Genomic DNA, 15906 nt, shown 5'->3' on the forward strand with positions numbered 1-15906 from the left:
TGGGGTCATGTAGTAATTTTTGTTGTCAGAAGGGGGTCACAGTCCAATGAAGTTTGAGAATCCCTGGTCTACATTAAACCATCTACATTAATCCTATGGTTGGGCATGCCTAACCCCTCTAAGAAAAACCCAGATGCTACAGGCAGTGACACTCTTCAACCCAACTTAGTTCTGAAACAATACAGTAGAAAGCACTACACTCATGGTAGTGCCATATTTCAGATGAAGTATAAAATGGAAGCCCTCGCCATTTGTCCTTTAAAGGTTTCATGACCCCTATTATAGGGTTAAATGTGTGCTGGTTAGTTTCTTGGCCAAACTCCAAGTTAGTTAGTTACATTTTGCCTTCCAAATTTCCTCATCTTTCATGAAAACAACTCTTTACTTCAGCCTAACCTGATGTCACTGGCTTCTCTGCTGTTAAAGTGCATTCTATTTCAGAAGAGTTGCATTTCAGTGTTCGTTTTTATATTTCATCTAATGTGATTTTGGACTACTAGGACTATTGAGAAACATCATCTACGTCTTTTTTCTAACTTTAAGAACATAAGAACGGCCATACTGGGTCAGACAAATGGTCCGTCTAGCCCAGTATTCTGTCTTCCAACAGTGGCCAATGCCAGGTGCTTCAGAAGAACTGAACAGAACAGGTAATCATCAAGTGACCCATCCCCTGTTGTTCACTCCCAGCTTCTGGCAATCAGAGTCTAGGGACACCGGGAGCATGGGGTTGTCCCCCTGACCATTTTGGCTAATAGCCATTGATGGACCTATCCATGAACTTATTTAATTCTTTTTTGAGCCCCGTTATAGTTTAGGCCTTCACAACATCCCCTGGCAACGAGTTCCACAGGTTGACTGTGCATTACGTGAAGTACTTTTTCCTTTGGTTTGTTTTAAACCTGCTTCCTATTAATTTCATTGCATGACCTCTAGGTTCTTGTGTTATGTGAAGGAGTACATAACAACACTTCCTTTTTCACGTTTTCCACATCATTCACAATTTTATAGACCTCTTTAATATCCTTCTTAGTCATCTCTTTTCCAAACTGAAAAATCCCAGTCTTTTTAAACTCGCCTCATACAGAAGCTGTTCCACACCCTTAATCATTTTTGTCGCCCTTCTCTGTACCTTTTTCAATTCTAATATCTTTTTTGAGATGGGGTGACCAGAACTGCATGCAGTATTCATGGTATGGTGCACCATGGATTTATATAGTAGCATGATGATATTTTATCTTATTTTAATATATACTTTCTTGAAGACAGTCACTACTATTCACTAACTATATTTAGACTAGATCACTGCTGCAATAAAAAGTTTCCTAAAACAAAATCTCCACAGCAGAAGAAAAAGCCATTTAGTCAGATATGCTCAGACTACATCTTCTGTGTGGAATTAAAATCTGTATACGATACTTGAAGTTTAATTTACTCATTCTTCAACATAATGCTCTTTGGAAACTCTTTACCTTCAAGTTCCTTCAGCATGACTAAAACCTTTATGTTTTGGTATCTATTATGAAATGTTAAATCCAGTCATGTCTGCTAGAGATAAAATGAGCTTTTGTAGAAACAACCAAAGATTATTGTTTTTTAGTATCTGCTATACAGGAAGTTTCTGCATTGATTTCAGAAATTGCAACATAAACCGGAGTGCAGCTTTAAATATTCATAGTATTTAAAAAAATTATTTTGTTGCAGAGAAACTTCATCAGATTAATTGGTCAGTGAACATATTGTCACACAACACAAACTTAAAACATGTTCTTAAAAAAAAATCAAAATTCCAAAAGTAAATGTATAGTCTCAAAACAGTTACACAAGAGGGACGGATTGAGGCAGAACAGTGTGTAGTGTTTAGGATGAACTACTTGTAAAGTATTTTTTAGCAAAAAGGTTTTAAAGGGAAGAAAGTGATTTTTCACATGATCTCACTTAGAAAAAATCTGTTTCAAATTGCCCTACGTGTCCTGGCCTCCAGCCTGTTTTATTGGAAGCCTTTCCTGTACAGTTCCATAGGGGATAGGAATCTCTCTAAAAAATTTTCCTTAAAAGGATGTGTTAGATGCACACTATATATGGCATTACATAGCTACAGAAGCTAACAGTTATGAATACAGAAAAGCTTCTATCTATCCTTTATATTCAAAGGCAGGTTACTGCAAAAAATTAAGATGTCTTTTGACTTAAGATGGTCACAGATAAAGGTGAGAGAAAATCAAATTCACTGAAATGTCATTGACATGAAACAATTAATGAATTAGTCATCCCCTTATGGTATTGATATGGGATCAAGAATATAGCAAAATTTTAGAGAAAATTTCAAAATAAAGTCACACTCTGACACGGCATTCAAAACAACTTCAGCTGTACATTTCAACAAGCAACCATTACTGAAATGCAAGTTAAACCTGTTTAATTCAGAGACTCCCATCCCACTTCTTCAGCTTGGTTCAAAAAGGACTCAAGCAAATTGTCTTTCCCACATTCTTAATTCAAACAGTCTTATGATGCATATAATAAGCATAAGTCATGCAGTTAACTTTTCTGTACATGTTACTAGACTCTTGGATGTTGACCTCAGCAAGCTTCATATTCTTCCATTACTAACAGTTTCAGTAAAGACTTTGGAGCACTAGTCAAATGAATAGTTAAGTTATTGCAATAAATATTAAAATTCTTTTATTGGACAAGTAATTTTGTTAAAACTTAAAGTACATATTGGTCATCTAAAGGAGTAAGGAGTTCAGTATTTCAAATCAGAGTCCATGGGAGTTCTGGCACTTTCAAAATGGTCAGTACTTCAAGAGACTTTTTTTTTTTATTAAAGAAACCTCATGACACCAAAACTGTGGTTTATTCAATGATTGGCTGAAGTTTTCTGGGAAAATCAAACTTAGAAACTTAATTCTGATTGTTTATCTGTCCTATATTGGCAAATTTAAGAACTTTACAGTCACCATTTTTACTGTGTCCAACTCAAGTGTCCCTCAGGAATTTCAGGAGTTGTTTGATAATTCTATTAATTAATGTAGGGTGTGATACTAATAAGGTTGTTTGTACTCTTCAAATCTGTGAAGTTCTTAAGTATATATTTATTTCATTTCAAATGAGATTAGTCTTTGGCTCAGCACAAACATTGCCACATTGCTCTGGCCAGACAGTAGGATGTCACAACGTGAGTGTAATCACAAATATGGACCGTCAACTCTGAACGCCAACCATCTTTTCTACAACTGGCGTAGTACTTTATAGTAGGTCTGGTTCATATATTAACATTTTAGTATTAAACATTTATAGGAGTACCCAGAATTGGGGTCCCATTTTGCTAGTCACTGTATAAATACAAAGTGGCCATCTGGTAAGTTCTCTGGAACACCTAAAAAAGACAAGGATAGACAATGGGTTGGAGTCAGAGATATCCATGCAAAGGAACATGGTAGAGATTGGCACGATTTCATTAGTTACATGTTTTGTCGATGTGGGGTTGTTTCTAATGGAGGTAAAGTGAAGGATGAAGTGAAATGGCATGGCAGGAGCAGGGGAGTTAGTAGTTGATTACGAAAAAGGAAGGCAGCAGAGAGGGTGGTCATTTCTTATCACCTGCCAAGTTGTGGTCAGCAGGAAGATTTCTGTAAGCATGGTGGGCAGAAGTGAGTTTTAAGGAAGTATTTGAAGGGGAGTAAGGTAGTGCCTGAATCATTTTTTTCCCCAGGGATTTACTATACATGAGGGGCAGCATGAGAGAAAGCACAAACATGTACAAAGGAAAAGCTGACTGATGGGCAGTAAAAACTAGAAACTGAGTGGAGCAAAGGTTAACATCACAATTAAAAACTCTCCTTTGCTGTGCTGCCTATGCAAAACTTGACAATGGATAGGACACGGATATCACTTCCCATCATGCTGACCAATACAGTAACTCCTTAAAGTCATCCCGGTTAACGTTGTTACATTGCTGATCAATTAGAGAACATGCTTGTTTAAAGTTGCGCAATGCTCCCTTTTAACGTTGTTGGCAGCCACCTGCTTTGTCCACTGCTTGCAGAAAGAGCAGCCTGTTGGAGCTAGCCGGTGGGGGCTTAGAACCAGGGTGGACTGGCAGCCCCCGTATCAACTCCCCGCTCCCCTAAGTTCCCTATGTGGCAGCCGCCCAGCAGGCTATCAATTGTCGGGCGGCTCAGCTGACCTCCCCACACTGCTGTGTGCTGCTCCTGCCCTCTGCCTTGGAGCTGCTCCTGGGAGCCTCCTGCTTGCTGTGCTGGAGGGGGGAAGGGGGGGGGGGGAGAAGAGTGTCAGGGTGTCCCCCTCGCCCCCCTGCTCCTGTCCCCCCGCTTACCTCATCTCCATAGAGTGGGGGGGAACACGACAGGGCTCAGGATGGAGGGAGCTTGCTGACAGTAGCTGCTGTGTCAACTTGCTGATCTACTTAAAAAGGCAATGTACTTAGAGTGGGGTCAGCGTACTTAAAAGGGCAATGCACATCTCTCTCTCACACACAATGTATGTCTCTGTCTCCCCTCCCTCCATTCCTGCTGCCTTGTAGAGTGTGAGAGTTAACTCTTGAGGGCTCAGCTGAGTGCTAGTTCACCATGTAGCAGTAAGGCATTCCCTGGGAAATATCCCACCCTCTGACTTCACCACCTCAACCAAGCTTCACAATCATCATTGCTGTGTACAGTATTAAATTGTTTAAAACTTATAGTGTGTGTGTGTGTGTGTGTGTGTGTGTGTATAGATATACCTATATAAAAAATAAAATAGTCTTTTGTCTGGTGAAAAAAAAATTAAAAATTCCCTAGAACCTAACCCCCCCATTTACATTAATTATTATGGGGAAATTGGATTCACTTAACATTGTTTTGTTTAAAGTCACATTTTTTCAGGAACATTACAACGTTAAGCGAGGAGTTACTGTACTGTCTCACTGGTTCCTTGTACTCTTCCAGCTATCTGTCTGTATACATCTGTTGTCTCTTGTTTTATAGTTTAAGCTGTAAACTCTTTGGGTAGGGATCATCTGTTTGTACAGTGTCTAGCAATAGAATTGCCCATGAATAGGGCTGCTAGCCTAGGCACTATGTTAAAAAAAAAATTAAAAGTTACTAGAGCAGCTCTGAAAGATGGGAGTTAGTTAGGAAGGTTGAGAGCCACTGATTTAGAACAATCCTTGCTTTTTAGACCTTCCTAAAAAGCAAGGATTGTTCTAAATCAGTGGCTCTCAACCTTTCCAGACTGTTGTACCCCTTTCACGAGTCTTTGTCTTGCATATCCCCAATTTACACCTCACTTAAAAACTACTTGCTTACAAAATCAGACATAAAAATGCAAAAGTGTCACAGTGCACTATTACTGAAAAATTGCTTATATTCTCACTTTTAACATATAATTATAAAATAAATCAACTGGAATATAAGATATTGTACTTACATTTCAGTGTACAGTATATAGAGTATATATGGGGAGGGATAGCTCAGTGGTTTGAGCATTGGCCTGCTAAACCCAGGGTTGTGAGTTCAATCCTTGAGGGGGCCATTTAGGGAACTGGGGTAAAAATCTGTCTGGGGATTGGTCCTGCTTCGAACAGGGGGTTAGACTAGATGACCTCCTGAGTCCCTTCCAACCCTGATATTCTATGATAAACAAATCGTCTGTATGAAATTTTACTTTGTACTGACTCAGCTAATGCCTTTAGCTAGTGTAGCCTGTTGTAAAACTAGGCAAATATGTAGAGGAGTTGATGTATCCCCTGGAAGACCTCTGGATATTCCCGTGGGTATCCATACCCCTGATTGAAACCATCTAAATCAATTTCCAATAAAGCTTTGACTACCCCTGCTCTAAGCCGACAGAAGAAAGCTCTCTCGTTGACTTGGCTACAGCTGCTTGAGAGGGCTGGAGTAATTAAGTCAACGGGAGTAGCTCACCCACCAACATAGCACTGTCCATACCAGTGCTTAGGTCAGTGTAGCTTACATCACTGAGGCTGGGTCTACACTACAGGAGTGGGTCGACCTAAGATACGCAACTTCAGCTACGTGAATAGCTGAACGTATTTTAGGTCGACTTACCTGGCTGTGAGGATGGCGGCAAGTCGACCGCTGCCGCGCCATCGACTCCCTCGACTCCGCTTCCGCCTCTTGCCGGGGTGGATTTCCAGAGTCGACGGCAGAGCAATCAGGGATCGATTTTATCACGTCTTCTCTAGACACGTGAAGTCGATCCCCAATAGATCGATTGCTACCCACCGATCCGGCGGGTAGCGAAGACATGCCCTGAGAGGGATGGCTTATTCACACCCCTGAGCAATGTAACTTATACCAACCTAAGCTGAAGTGTGTACACAACCTAAGTATAGAAAGAGTGAAAGTGACTAGTTAGAATATTCTATGTAAGCTACATTACTCTGACAATTCATTTGTTTAGCTACATGGACCTGTGGAAATTCATCTTAACTTCAAGTCAGAAAATATATACAAACTTTTAACATTAGTGATGTAAATGTATATAATTAGTGCTTTGGACAGTGTCAGCTTACTGCATTAATAGAATGCAAACTTAACTATGGAGTCACCACGATATCTACATTTTGTAATTTGTTTCTTGTTGAATCATTCTCTCCAAGAATAGGCTTATAATTATGCATCACTTCTTCCTGCGCTGGGTTCACTGCACTCAAATATTGCATATTGCTAAGCTTCCACTAAAGTGAATAAAAATGCTCTGGTCAATATTCCATAATCCCTATGTACCAGTTAATGCAGAGAATGCTTAGGAGTAACTGCTAATAGGGACAATACAGAGACACTTACGATTAATATATACAAATATTAGATTTAGAGAAATCACCTAACAAACCACAAAGATACTTTACAACCACAGAATTATTTCCACCACAGTCCCCTATTACCAAAAAGTCTGGAGTTTTAAGTATTTCAATTCCTTTCACACATGGATCCAGAGAGTTTCATAGTTCCTTGGGAAACAAACTATAGAATTGAGACAAGGAGTAATTTTTTTAGTGTTATTCACAATTAAAGTGATATTTAACTAGCAAATGTTTATCCATTTAAAGAGTTACTGTGAGGTGAAAATAATGAGATTTGAGTCCTGTTATTTGATCATAAGAACATCACATCACTACGTACTCCGAAATATCTTTGGGTTTTATAAGGGAATATTGCACTTAATTCGTAATCTCTTTTACAAAGAGTTGTACTATGGATGTCAGATTTAATTTAGTCTCCATATAGAGGGAAAAAAAAATAGGACTATAATTCAAACTGAAAATGTTTGAATTTTAACAGTGTAATTAAGATATTAAGATAGCTTGCATGTTTTATAGGTGTTAACATACGCATTTACCTCACACAATGAGGGAAAAACTAGACTGCAGAAATCCTACATTTTTAGATCACCTCTGCAGAAGATCTCCTATGCCTTTGTGCACAACTCATCCAGAGAGACAACAATATGAGCACAGTGAGGGTATGTTTACACTTACCTCCCGAGCGATCGATCCAGCGGGGGTTGATTTGTCGTGTCTAGTGAAGACGCAATAAATCGACTGCTGAGCGCTCTCCCATCGACTCCGGTACTCCACCGGAGCAAGAAGCGTAGGCGGAGTCGACGGGGGAGCGTCAGCAGTCAACTTACCGCAGTGAAGACATCACGGTAAGTAGATCTAAGTACGTTGACTTCAGCTATGTTATTCACATAGCTGAAGTTGCGTAACTTAGATTGATCCCCCCTGCTAGTGAAGACCATGCCTCAAACCTACACACTATTCATTTTCATTACACTCCTCCAGGTGCTACTAGAGATTTACTGTGTGCAGCAGCACATGTGCAATCCTCTGTTGCTATAAGAAAATTAGGCAAGGCAACTGAAACAGAGCAAGGAAAAGATATACAGAAGCATATAGTTTATTTCTGAAATAAGTAGGGCAATGATATTTGAGTTTGGATGAAGGTGGGGGAGAGGAAAGAGGGCAAACCAGTCCAATTGGAGGCACCCAAGACTCTAACCCGCTCCTAAATCACTAACCCTAAAGCTTTAAAAAGAAACTCCTAAGTAGGTAACAGAAATAAAAATTGTAAGTTTAAATATTCAGAAAAAGGTCACTTGTGGGCAAAGAACTGAATTCAAGATTTTGTGTTTGCCCTACAATAACTGAAGATATCACAACCTAAAAAATTCTCTGTCAGCTGTTGAAGGAGAAACAAAGTCAAATTTCTTGGCATTATTCAGCCCAAATATTAATTTAAACGCCTTCAAGTTTTCTCCTTGGGAGAGAGGCAGAGGCAATGTTCCACTCCTGCACACTTTCAAAATGGGGAAGATGTTTTATTTCCAAGCTTCTTTTAGCTACCAAGCTCCAACTTCAAATTAAAACAATTCACACACACCCCTGCATCTTTGCACTTGCCCTTTCAAGGTCACAGCTGCAGAGAGGATAACTGAAGCTTAGTAATGTTCACATGGGTCAGAAAGACTATTCTTGTGTCAATTTCCTGCTGGAGCTGATGGTTTTTGCCAAGCACAGTATGGAAAGTGGCAGCATGACAGGGGTGGGCAAACTACGGCCTGGGGGCCATATCGGGCCCTTCAGACATTTGAATCTGGCCCTCAAACTCCTGCTGGCCCTCAAACTCCCGTGCTCCAGCCAGGGAGTGGAGTCGGAGGCTTGCCCCACTCCGTGCATGCCGTGGCTCTGCATGACTCCTGGGAGCAGCGGCATGTCCCCCCTCCGGCTGCTACAAGTAGGGGCAGCCAGGGGGCTCTGTGTGCTGCCCCCGCCCCGAGCGATGCCCCCACAGCTCCCATTGGCCGGGAACCAGGGCCAATGGGAGCTGCAGGGGTGGCACCTGCGGACAGGGCAGCGTACAGAGCTGCCTGGCCGCGCTTCCACATAGGAGCCGGAGGAGGAACATGCCACTGCTTCTGGGAACTGCTTGAGATAAGCACCACCTGGAGCCTGCACCCCAACCCCCTTCTGCGCCCCAACCCGCTGCCCCAGTCCTGATCCCCCTCCTAACCCCTTGGTCCCAGCCCGGAGAACCCTCCTGCACCCTCAACTCCTCATCCCCAGCTCCACCCCAGAACCCACACCCCCAACTGGAGCCCTCACCTCCTCCCACCACTCCAGCACCCCAAGTCCCTGTCCCAGCCCAGAGCCCCCTCCCACAGCCTGAACTCCTCATTTCTGGGCACATCTCAGAGCCCCCTCCCGCCACACCCAGAGTCCTCACCCCCTCCTGCACCCCAACCCCCAATTTCGTGAGCATTCATGGCCCACCATACAATTTCCATACCCAGATGCGGCCCTTGGGCCAAAAAGTTTGCCCACCCCTGCAGTAAGATATAGGGAACACAATACCAAGCCAAATTTACAGACACACTGCCCCCAATAAGTTCAACACTCTCCCTTTGTGTCTATTCTTCCTTTCCCAGTTGTGGGAAAAATTAGACAATCTAAAAGTATAAAAAACCCACAACCCCCAGCAGAAAGGAGCAGCAGATATAGCATTTGGATAATGGCATTTGCTGGGGTCTGTCAACACATCCTAAAAACTTAAATTAGTAAATGCCCATACACCCAGAGGTCTCATGCCTTTTGGATACTCAGGATGGGGAAGAGGCTTGCTTTTTTGTTGAGGGGGAGGGAGAGGGGAAGAGGGTAGGAGAGATTGGAAAGAGATGGGTACATGGCCCTGGTCCAGCAAGAAAATAAATTCCTCCCTTTCCCCCTACACTGTCTGGCACCTTATGTTTTCCACAAGGCGGAAGCACAGACTCCTGCCAACTGCAAGCCATTTCATTTGTAACAGTACACTGAGGGGGAAGTAAAACGTCAGGCAAAGTCTGTATCTTGACTGAGGATAGTTTTATTTGGCCCCCACTTCATTACTGATACCACAGAAATACTTTGTCCAGTCTTTTGAAGGCAACACAAAATATGGAATCAATCTTTGTTCCGAGACCTTACCTACACAAAGTTGTAAACAGATTTAAATTGGTACAAAGTGATTTAACTTCCTTATATGTGCACTCCTTTTGCTTAGAGTACTTTCTATCAGTTTAACTTAAGTCAGTAAGTAATCAACTTAAGCTTGATAGAAGATACTTGTAAATAGAAACAAAAGCATCCACACAAAAGGGTTGCATGGATTTAACTAACTCCGTACAATTTTCTTGTGTAGACAAGACCTTTGAATACCTCTGCTACCACCAATTATAAAGACATCTGTTTGAATGGGGAGAGGAATGTTTCCCATAAGAGAGGCAAAGCACCCTACTAATAATGACTAAGAGGTTAGGAACAAAAGGGAAAAGACAAGTTCTCTCAGAGTAAACATGGAGTTATAGCTTAGTAATGCAAAAAGTAGAAGGAGCTTCTGAAGCTCCAAATTACACTTAAAAAAAAAATCAAATAATGCTTTTGGAGCACCAAGACTGTTTAAAAAAAAATTCTTACAAACAGAACAGTAACAAATATCTTTGAAAACTGTTACAATGCCAAATGAGATGATAAAACCAAATCAAGAAACTTCTCTACCCAGCTCAGAAAACAATCAAAACAAAACTAGTATCAAAACTTAAGGAAAAAATGAATGTTTGCCATGTGCATGAATATTTTTAGAAAGCATGTCTGGAAGGGTGTGACAAAACTGGGTCACTAAAGTAAAAAAAAAAAAAAATGAATCAAGCAACTGATGAACAAAGCTCATTCTCAAAACACAAGAAGTTTTAGGAAAGGACCACCTGGACCTTAGTAGAGCCTTTTCTTTCTGGTCTTCTGGAACTTTACGTGAAGGGAAGACCTACAGTAGAACCTCAGAGTTATGAACCCCTCAGGAATGGAGGTTATTCGTAACTGTGAAATGTTTGTAACTCTGAACAAAACGTTATGGTTGTTCTTTCAGAAGTTTACAACTGAACATTGACTTAATACAGCTTTGAAACTTTACTATGCAGAAGAAAAATGCAGCTCTCTCTTTACTTTTTAGTAGTTTATGTTTAACACATGGTTCTGTATTTGCTTTTTGGGAGGGGGAAGTCTCTGCCACTGCTGCTGCCTGACTGCATACTTCTGGTTCCAAATGAGGTGTGTGCTTGACTGGTTGTAACTCTCATGTTCATAACTCTGAGGTTCTACTGTACTTCACACACAAAATTCTTCTTAGGAAAGAAGCTGTAGGTCTGGCTGCACTATATCTTGTGTTTGATCTCTGCATTAAGGACAAAATTCTGAGAACAGATGCCTGGTGCTACAAAAAGAGAAATTAACTCCATTCTAAAATCCTTTATGTTGGTGTGGAGTTGACAGATGTTACTGGGTGAAGCCACAAGCCAGAATAGAAATCAACCATAAGTTGCATATGGAGGGAATCTTTTTGGAAAGACAATCCTATTAAAGAAAGCAGAGAAACCAGTTCCTTACTCAGATAACAAGGACTCAGCAAGGTGAAACATTTAAGTCTCTATGGAAATAGGTTCCAGTTCCAGAGTATTATGGACTGCTGTCAGACATTCATGGGGCCCAGTAGATTAAGGAAGTTGATGAAAATAAGTGGAAGAAAGAACACAAAGCTTCTTTGCTACTCCATGTACATAACTCACAACTTGTAAAATTATTTCTCTGTTAACAGCTAAGAACCTTAATCAGGCAGAAAGGCATTACTTCTTCTAATTAACATGCTCAAATGTTTTATACATTTTTACCATAACCTTACTAGACAAACAACTCTGGAAATCTAAAAGAAACTCCTTGAAATAGGCATCTGCTTAGCCAGACTTCCCAAGGTTTGTAACTAAACATAACTATGTTAGAAAGTCAATAGATATCAAGGAGGAAAATTATATTTTGGATGTTTTGTAAAATCCTCTACATATTTTTGGGCTAGTCTTAAGTGTAAAATAAAAATGCACCCAATGATTCCACTGGACTATAAATCAGTAAGAAACAGCATATTAGAATTTAAGTCAAGTCTGATGCTGGATTTGGTACTTTGCAAACAAGTGAAACAACCAATTATGAAGTAAGCAACATGGTTGTGTTAGTAGTGTACTTTGTGTTGAAAAGATTTTTGCCTGTGCCAAAACAAATGCTCAGCTCTGAATACTATCATCATTTAAGATTTGATTTAATGGAATACTAATAAAAGCATCTTTCAAAGAGCAGAATAATGGAAGAGAGAGAACAACCAAATCAAAAACAGAAGAAAACCAGTGAAACGCTGCTCAAAGGCCATGCTACTAATGTTAGAACTGTTTTAATATCAAAACATAGGTACTTTGGAAGGTATTTTCACACACACTTTGTAACCAGATTAAAATCACTATCAAAAGGAGATGCAATTGTTGAATTAATATTATCTGTACCATGTGTCTCTGCCATGATTGTACAACTGCAGGAACATATTTTATTGTGGCTTAGGTGCCACTGGAGCATGCCTTTTTGCATTAGGCAATGAGATGAATGTGATGGTGGCAATCCTGAAATGCTTTATTTCCCCAGGAGACTAATGGAAACTAAAACCCCAGCAGCAGTAGCTGCTGCGGCCTCACCCTCCCTAGTCCTCCTTTGTGCGACTCTTCTACCCACCCCCTTTTGGCTGGAGCAGCAGAGGAGACAATGAGCATTCTGTGCACAGCGCCCACGCGATTGGCTGGTCTCTCCTCAGTACCCCATGATGTAATATGATTGGAATGTATCGGAGCTTTGGGCTGGAATTATTGGGGAGAGGGGATTTCTCATCCCTTTCCCAGACCAAAGGGCTCACTAATTAACAAGGAGACAAATACCACCCAGCTCCTCCACCACCTTTCACACAGTCTGTTTGTATGCAAATCTAATGGAGAGAGTTAAAACCCTAAAAGCTTCAAAGGTGAATCAGGAATTTCATCCTCTCAGCAAGTTACAGACTAGAAAGACAGGGGAGGGAGAGTTTATGCAAGAGTGGAAAGGCTGTGTTGGGGGGGAGAGGGGCAGAGAGGTAGAAAGTAGTCAATGAAGGGATAAGCATGGATGTGGTGGGGGGCACTAGCAGTGATGCAGCCAGGTAGAAGGAATGAGTCGCACGGTTGGGGGAGAAAAAAGGCGCTGGCATATTACATATTGATACAGACACGTACTACATGAGTCTGCTGCTCCTAGGAAACTCTAGGAGGGAACATTAACTTTGAAAACACCGTATTCCTCAGTGTGACAACGACGTTTACTGCTAGACGAATATGCCCTGAGCGGTCAGGCAAAGTCAGGCATTTTGCCAAGGCCTTAATTTGTTCCAGGCTTGCCAGGACTGAGCCCTGGCACCTCTAGGCTCAGCAGTTCATGGCCCGGGCACCTCTGGGCTTGTCGCATCAGTTGTGAAAGTAAAAAAAAAAAATTGCTTACGCCCTGGTACCCAATTGCTTGAGCCCCAGGGCTCCTTCATGACACATTAAGCACTGCGTTTGGCTGGGGGGGGGGCGCTCGGCTGGCAGAAGGCTCAGCAGGGGGCTGCCCTTGCTAGGCGCACCTCAGACATGCCGCAAACACCAGCAAGGAGCCGGACTCCAGCCACATAGCCCGGAGCATCCCTCGCTCTCCCCGCTGCGGCCACCATCTCCGCGGCGGGGTGGGTCACGGCCGCGCGGAGCGGAGACCTCAGGGACACCCGCAGCAGCCTGCTCCTGCCCGCCCTCCCCCCGAGCCACGGCCCGGGGCGGGCGCACCCCGCTGGCCGCCTGGCCGGTAAGAGAGCCTCGTCCTCCTTTGTCTGGCGCGCCCCACAAGCCCTGCTCCAGGCGGCGGGCGAGGGCCGGCGACTGCTGCCCCGCGCCCCTACCCCGGCGAAGGGAGCGCTGGGCGGCGATCACGGCCCCCACCGCAGGCGCAGCGAGGGGTGACGCCGGCCGGGCCGGGGAGACAATGAGGGATCCTGCCCCGGAGCGGGAAGAGCCCGCGGGAGCGAGGAACCCTCCCCCGCCCCCTGGGGGGCGCCCGGCCCCACCGCCCCCGCGCGGCCCCGACCCCTACCTTGTTCTTGACCTCGGCGGAGAGCCCGTACGAGGGGCCCTTGTTGAAGTGAGTCATGGCGGCTGCGGAGGGTCCGTGTTCCCGGCGGGTGGCGGCCGCTCCCTGCGCTCTGCTCGCCGCTCCTGGCTGGGGCTGCTGCGGGGGAAAGTCCGGCCCGGCCGCGGCGGAAAGTTCTAGTCCCTCCCCCGGCCGCGGCCCCGCCGCCCCCCGCACGCAGCCCCCTCCCTCGCCGCCGCCATTGGAGCAGCCCGCGGGCCAATCCGGAGCCCGGACGGGGGGCTTGGTTGGGGCGCGGGGTAGGTGAGGGCGTGGGCGAGTGGGGGACAGCGGGAGATGCTGGCAGGCGGAGGTGGGTCAGAGACTGGATGCAACTGGGGGAGGTGCAGCGTGGGCACCTGCTGGAGAGAGGGCAGCGCTGGGGAGCAGAGGGATGCGGGGGAGGGGGTAACTGGACGGCCGGGGGAGCGCGGGGAGGTGGCAGGTTGGGAGCTTGTAACAGGAGAGCGGTCTGCTCGGTAGTTTTGCCAAGGCTGGGGAAACGTCAACAGGAAAGAATCTGCAGCCGCTCAAACCTTACAGCAGCAGCATTATGGAAAAATCATTTCAGTGCCCTGGAACCTTGCTGTGGAATCTGAAGCGGCCACTAATTTTTAACACATGCTACATCTATCTACACACAGAGAGAGACTTATTAATCAAATCGGACATCATAGTCTGCTGTCTGAGATCACTCGCTTTGATGAGACCCCAGAAAGACTTCAAGGGATACAAAGCTACAAGGAAGGGGTAATAGGAGCCTTAATTCTGTTATCTTCTGCCAAACTCCTTGTACCTCTCACCACCATGACAAATCTTGGCTATTTCAAAAGACTTACCAAATGCCTCACTATCCTAAGCACCCAGTTCACATCTGGAATTGTGATGATTGCTATATTTCACTACCTGTATTTTGCCAGTTCTATTCTGCTGAGCCATTGCAATGTTTCACAGCTACATATGCAACTAACATTGTTGGCAGCCCACCAACTGTATGCAAAAAGAATAGAAATAATGACTAAGGACCTAAGCAGTCACAGTTCAACATCTCTATATTCATGGATTTGTGAAGAAGTGTGCAATACTACAGTCATGGGATTCATGAGTATTTCACATCCCGTCCTCTCAGGAGCAACCTGACCAGGTTCCCCTCTCTGACAAGTAACCTGACTCCCCAAGTTGCCAGCCTTACTACAACCTCTCCAGCAAACAACATCATTCCCACCTTTCCAGTTGGTGAACCACCATAGCCCTCCTAAGTAGAAATTCCTGGCTCCTGCCCCCAGTTGCTAATAGGTTGAAAAGCCCCAACACAACAAGAGGAAAATGTCAAAAAAGCACAAAAGAATTGGGAAGAGTTGAAAAGGAAGAGAGTAATATTTTGCAGTTTGGGTGACATCATGACCAAGGAGGTAAGCCCTTACTCCTGACTACAAAAACCTGGGCTTCTAACTATTAAATTAAAAGAATAATTCCACTGGCTCAGCCATTGGAGGAGACTGTAGTAGGTGTGATAGGCCATCCAAATTAGAGGTATCAGATTAAAAGGACATAAACCATTACACAATCACTACTATTCACTCACAGAACCAAAATATTTTACACTCTGTAACTATGGCATCTTGAAACTTCAATAAGTGAATTCACAATCAAATAAAACTTCAGAAGCAGGTAAGACAGAGGAGAAGAGGAAGAACAACTGCAATGAGATTAAGAAAGGATAAGAATTTGGGGAGTTTCAGAGGTGCTTATGCCCCTGCACAGACTGCTGTGCTTATGGTATTGCACAATTCAGCACACATAACATTCACTGATGTCACTCCTTATTCAGCTTAATGCAATGA

The 15906-nt window shown here is 43.5% G+C and overlaps 1 protein-coding gene across 1 annotated transcript in view; it reads right to left on the reverse strand.

Moving 5' to 3' along the window:
• Positions 1-14297, reverse strand: part of CNN3 (calponin 3) — a 45345-nt gene extending 31048 nt beyond the window's left edge. Inside the window, exon 1 of the mRNA XM_005307542.5 lies at positions 14027-14297. Within this exon, the coding sequence (XP_005307599.1) occupies positions 14027-14083 (57 nt within the window). The 5' untranslated portion in view covers positions 14084-14297. The remainder of the gene's footprint in view (positions 1-14026) is intronic.
• Between the last annotated feature and the right edge of the window lie 1609 nt (positions 14298-15906).

Source organism: Chrysemys picta, chromosome 8 (genome assembly GCF_011386835.1).
Source record: "Chrysemys picta bellii isolate R12L10 chromosome 8, ASM1138683v2, whole genome shotgun sequence".
Lineage (NCBI taxonomy): Eukaryota > Metazoa > Chordata > Testudines > Emydidae > Chrysemys > Chrysemys picta.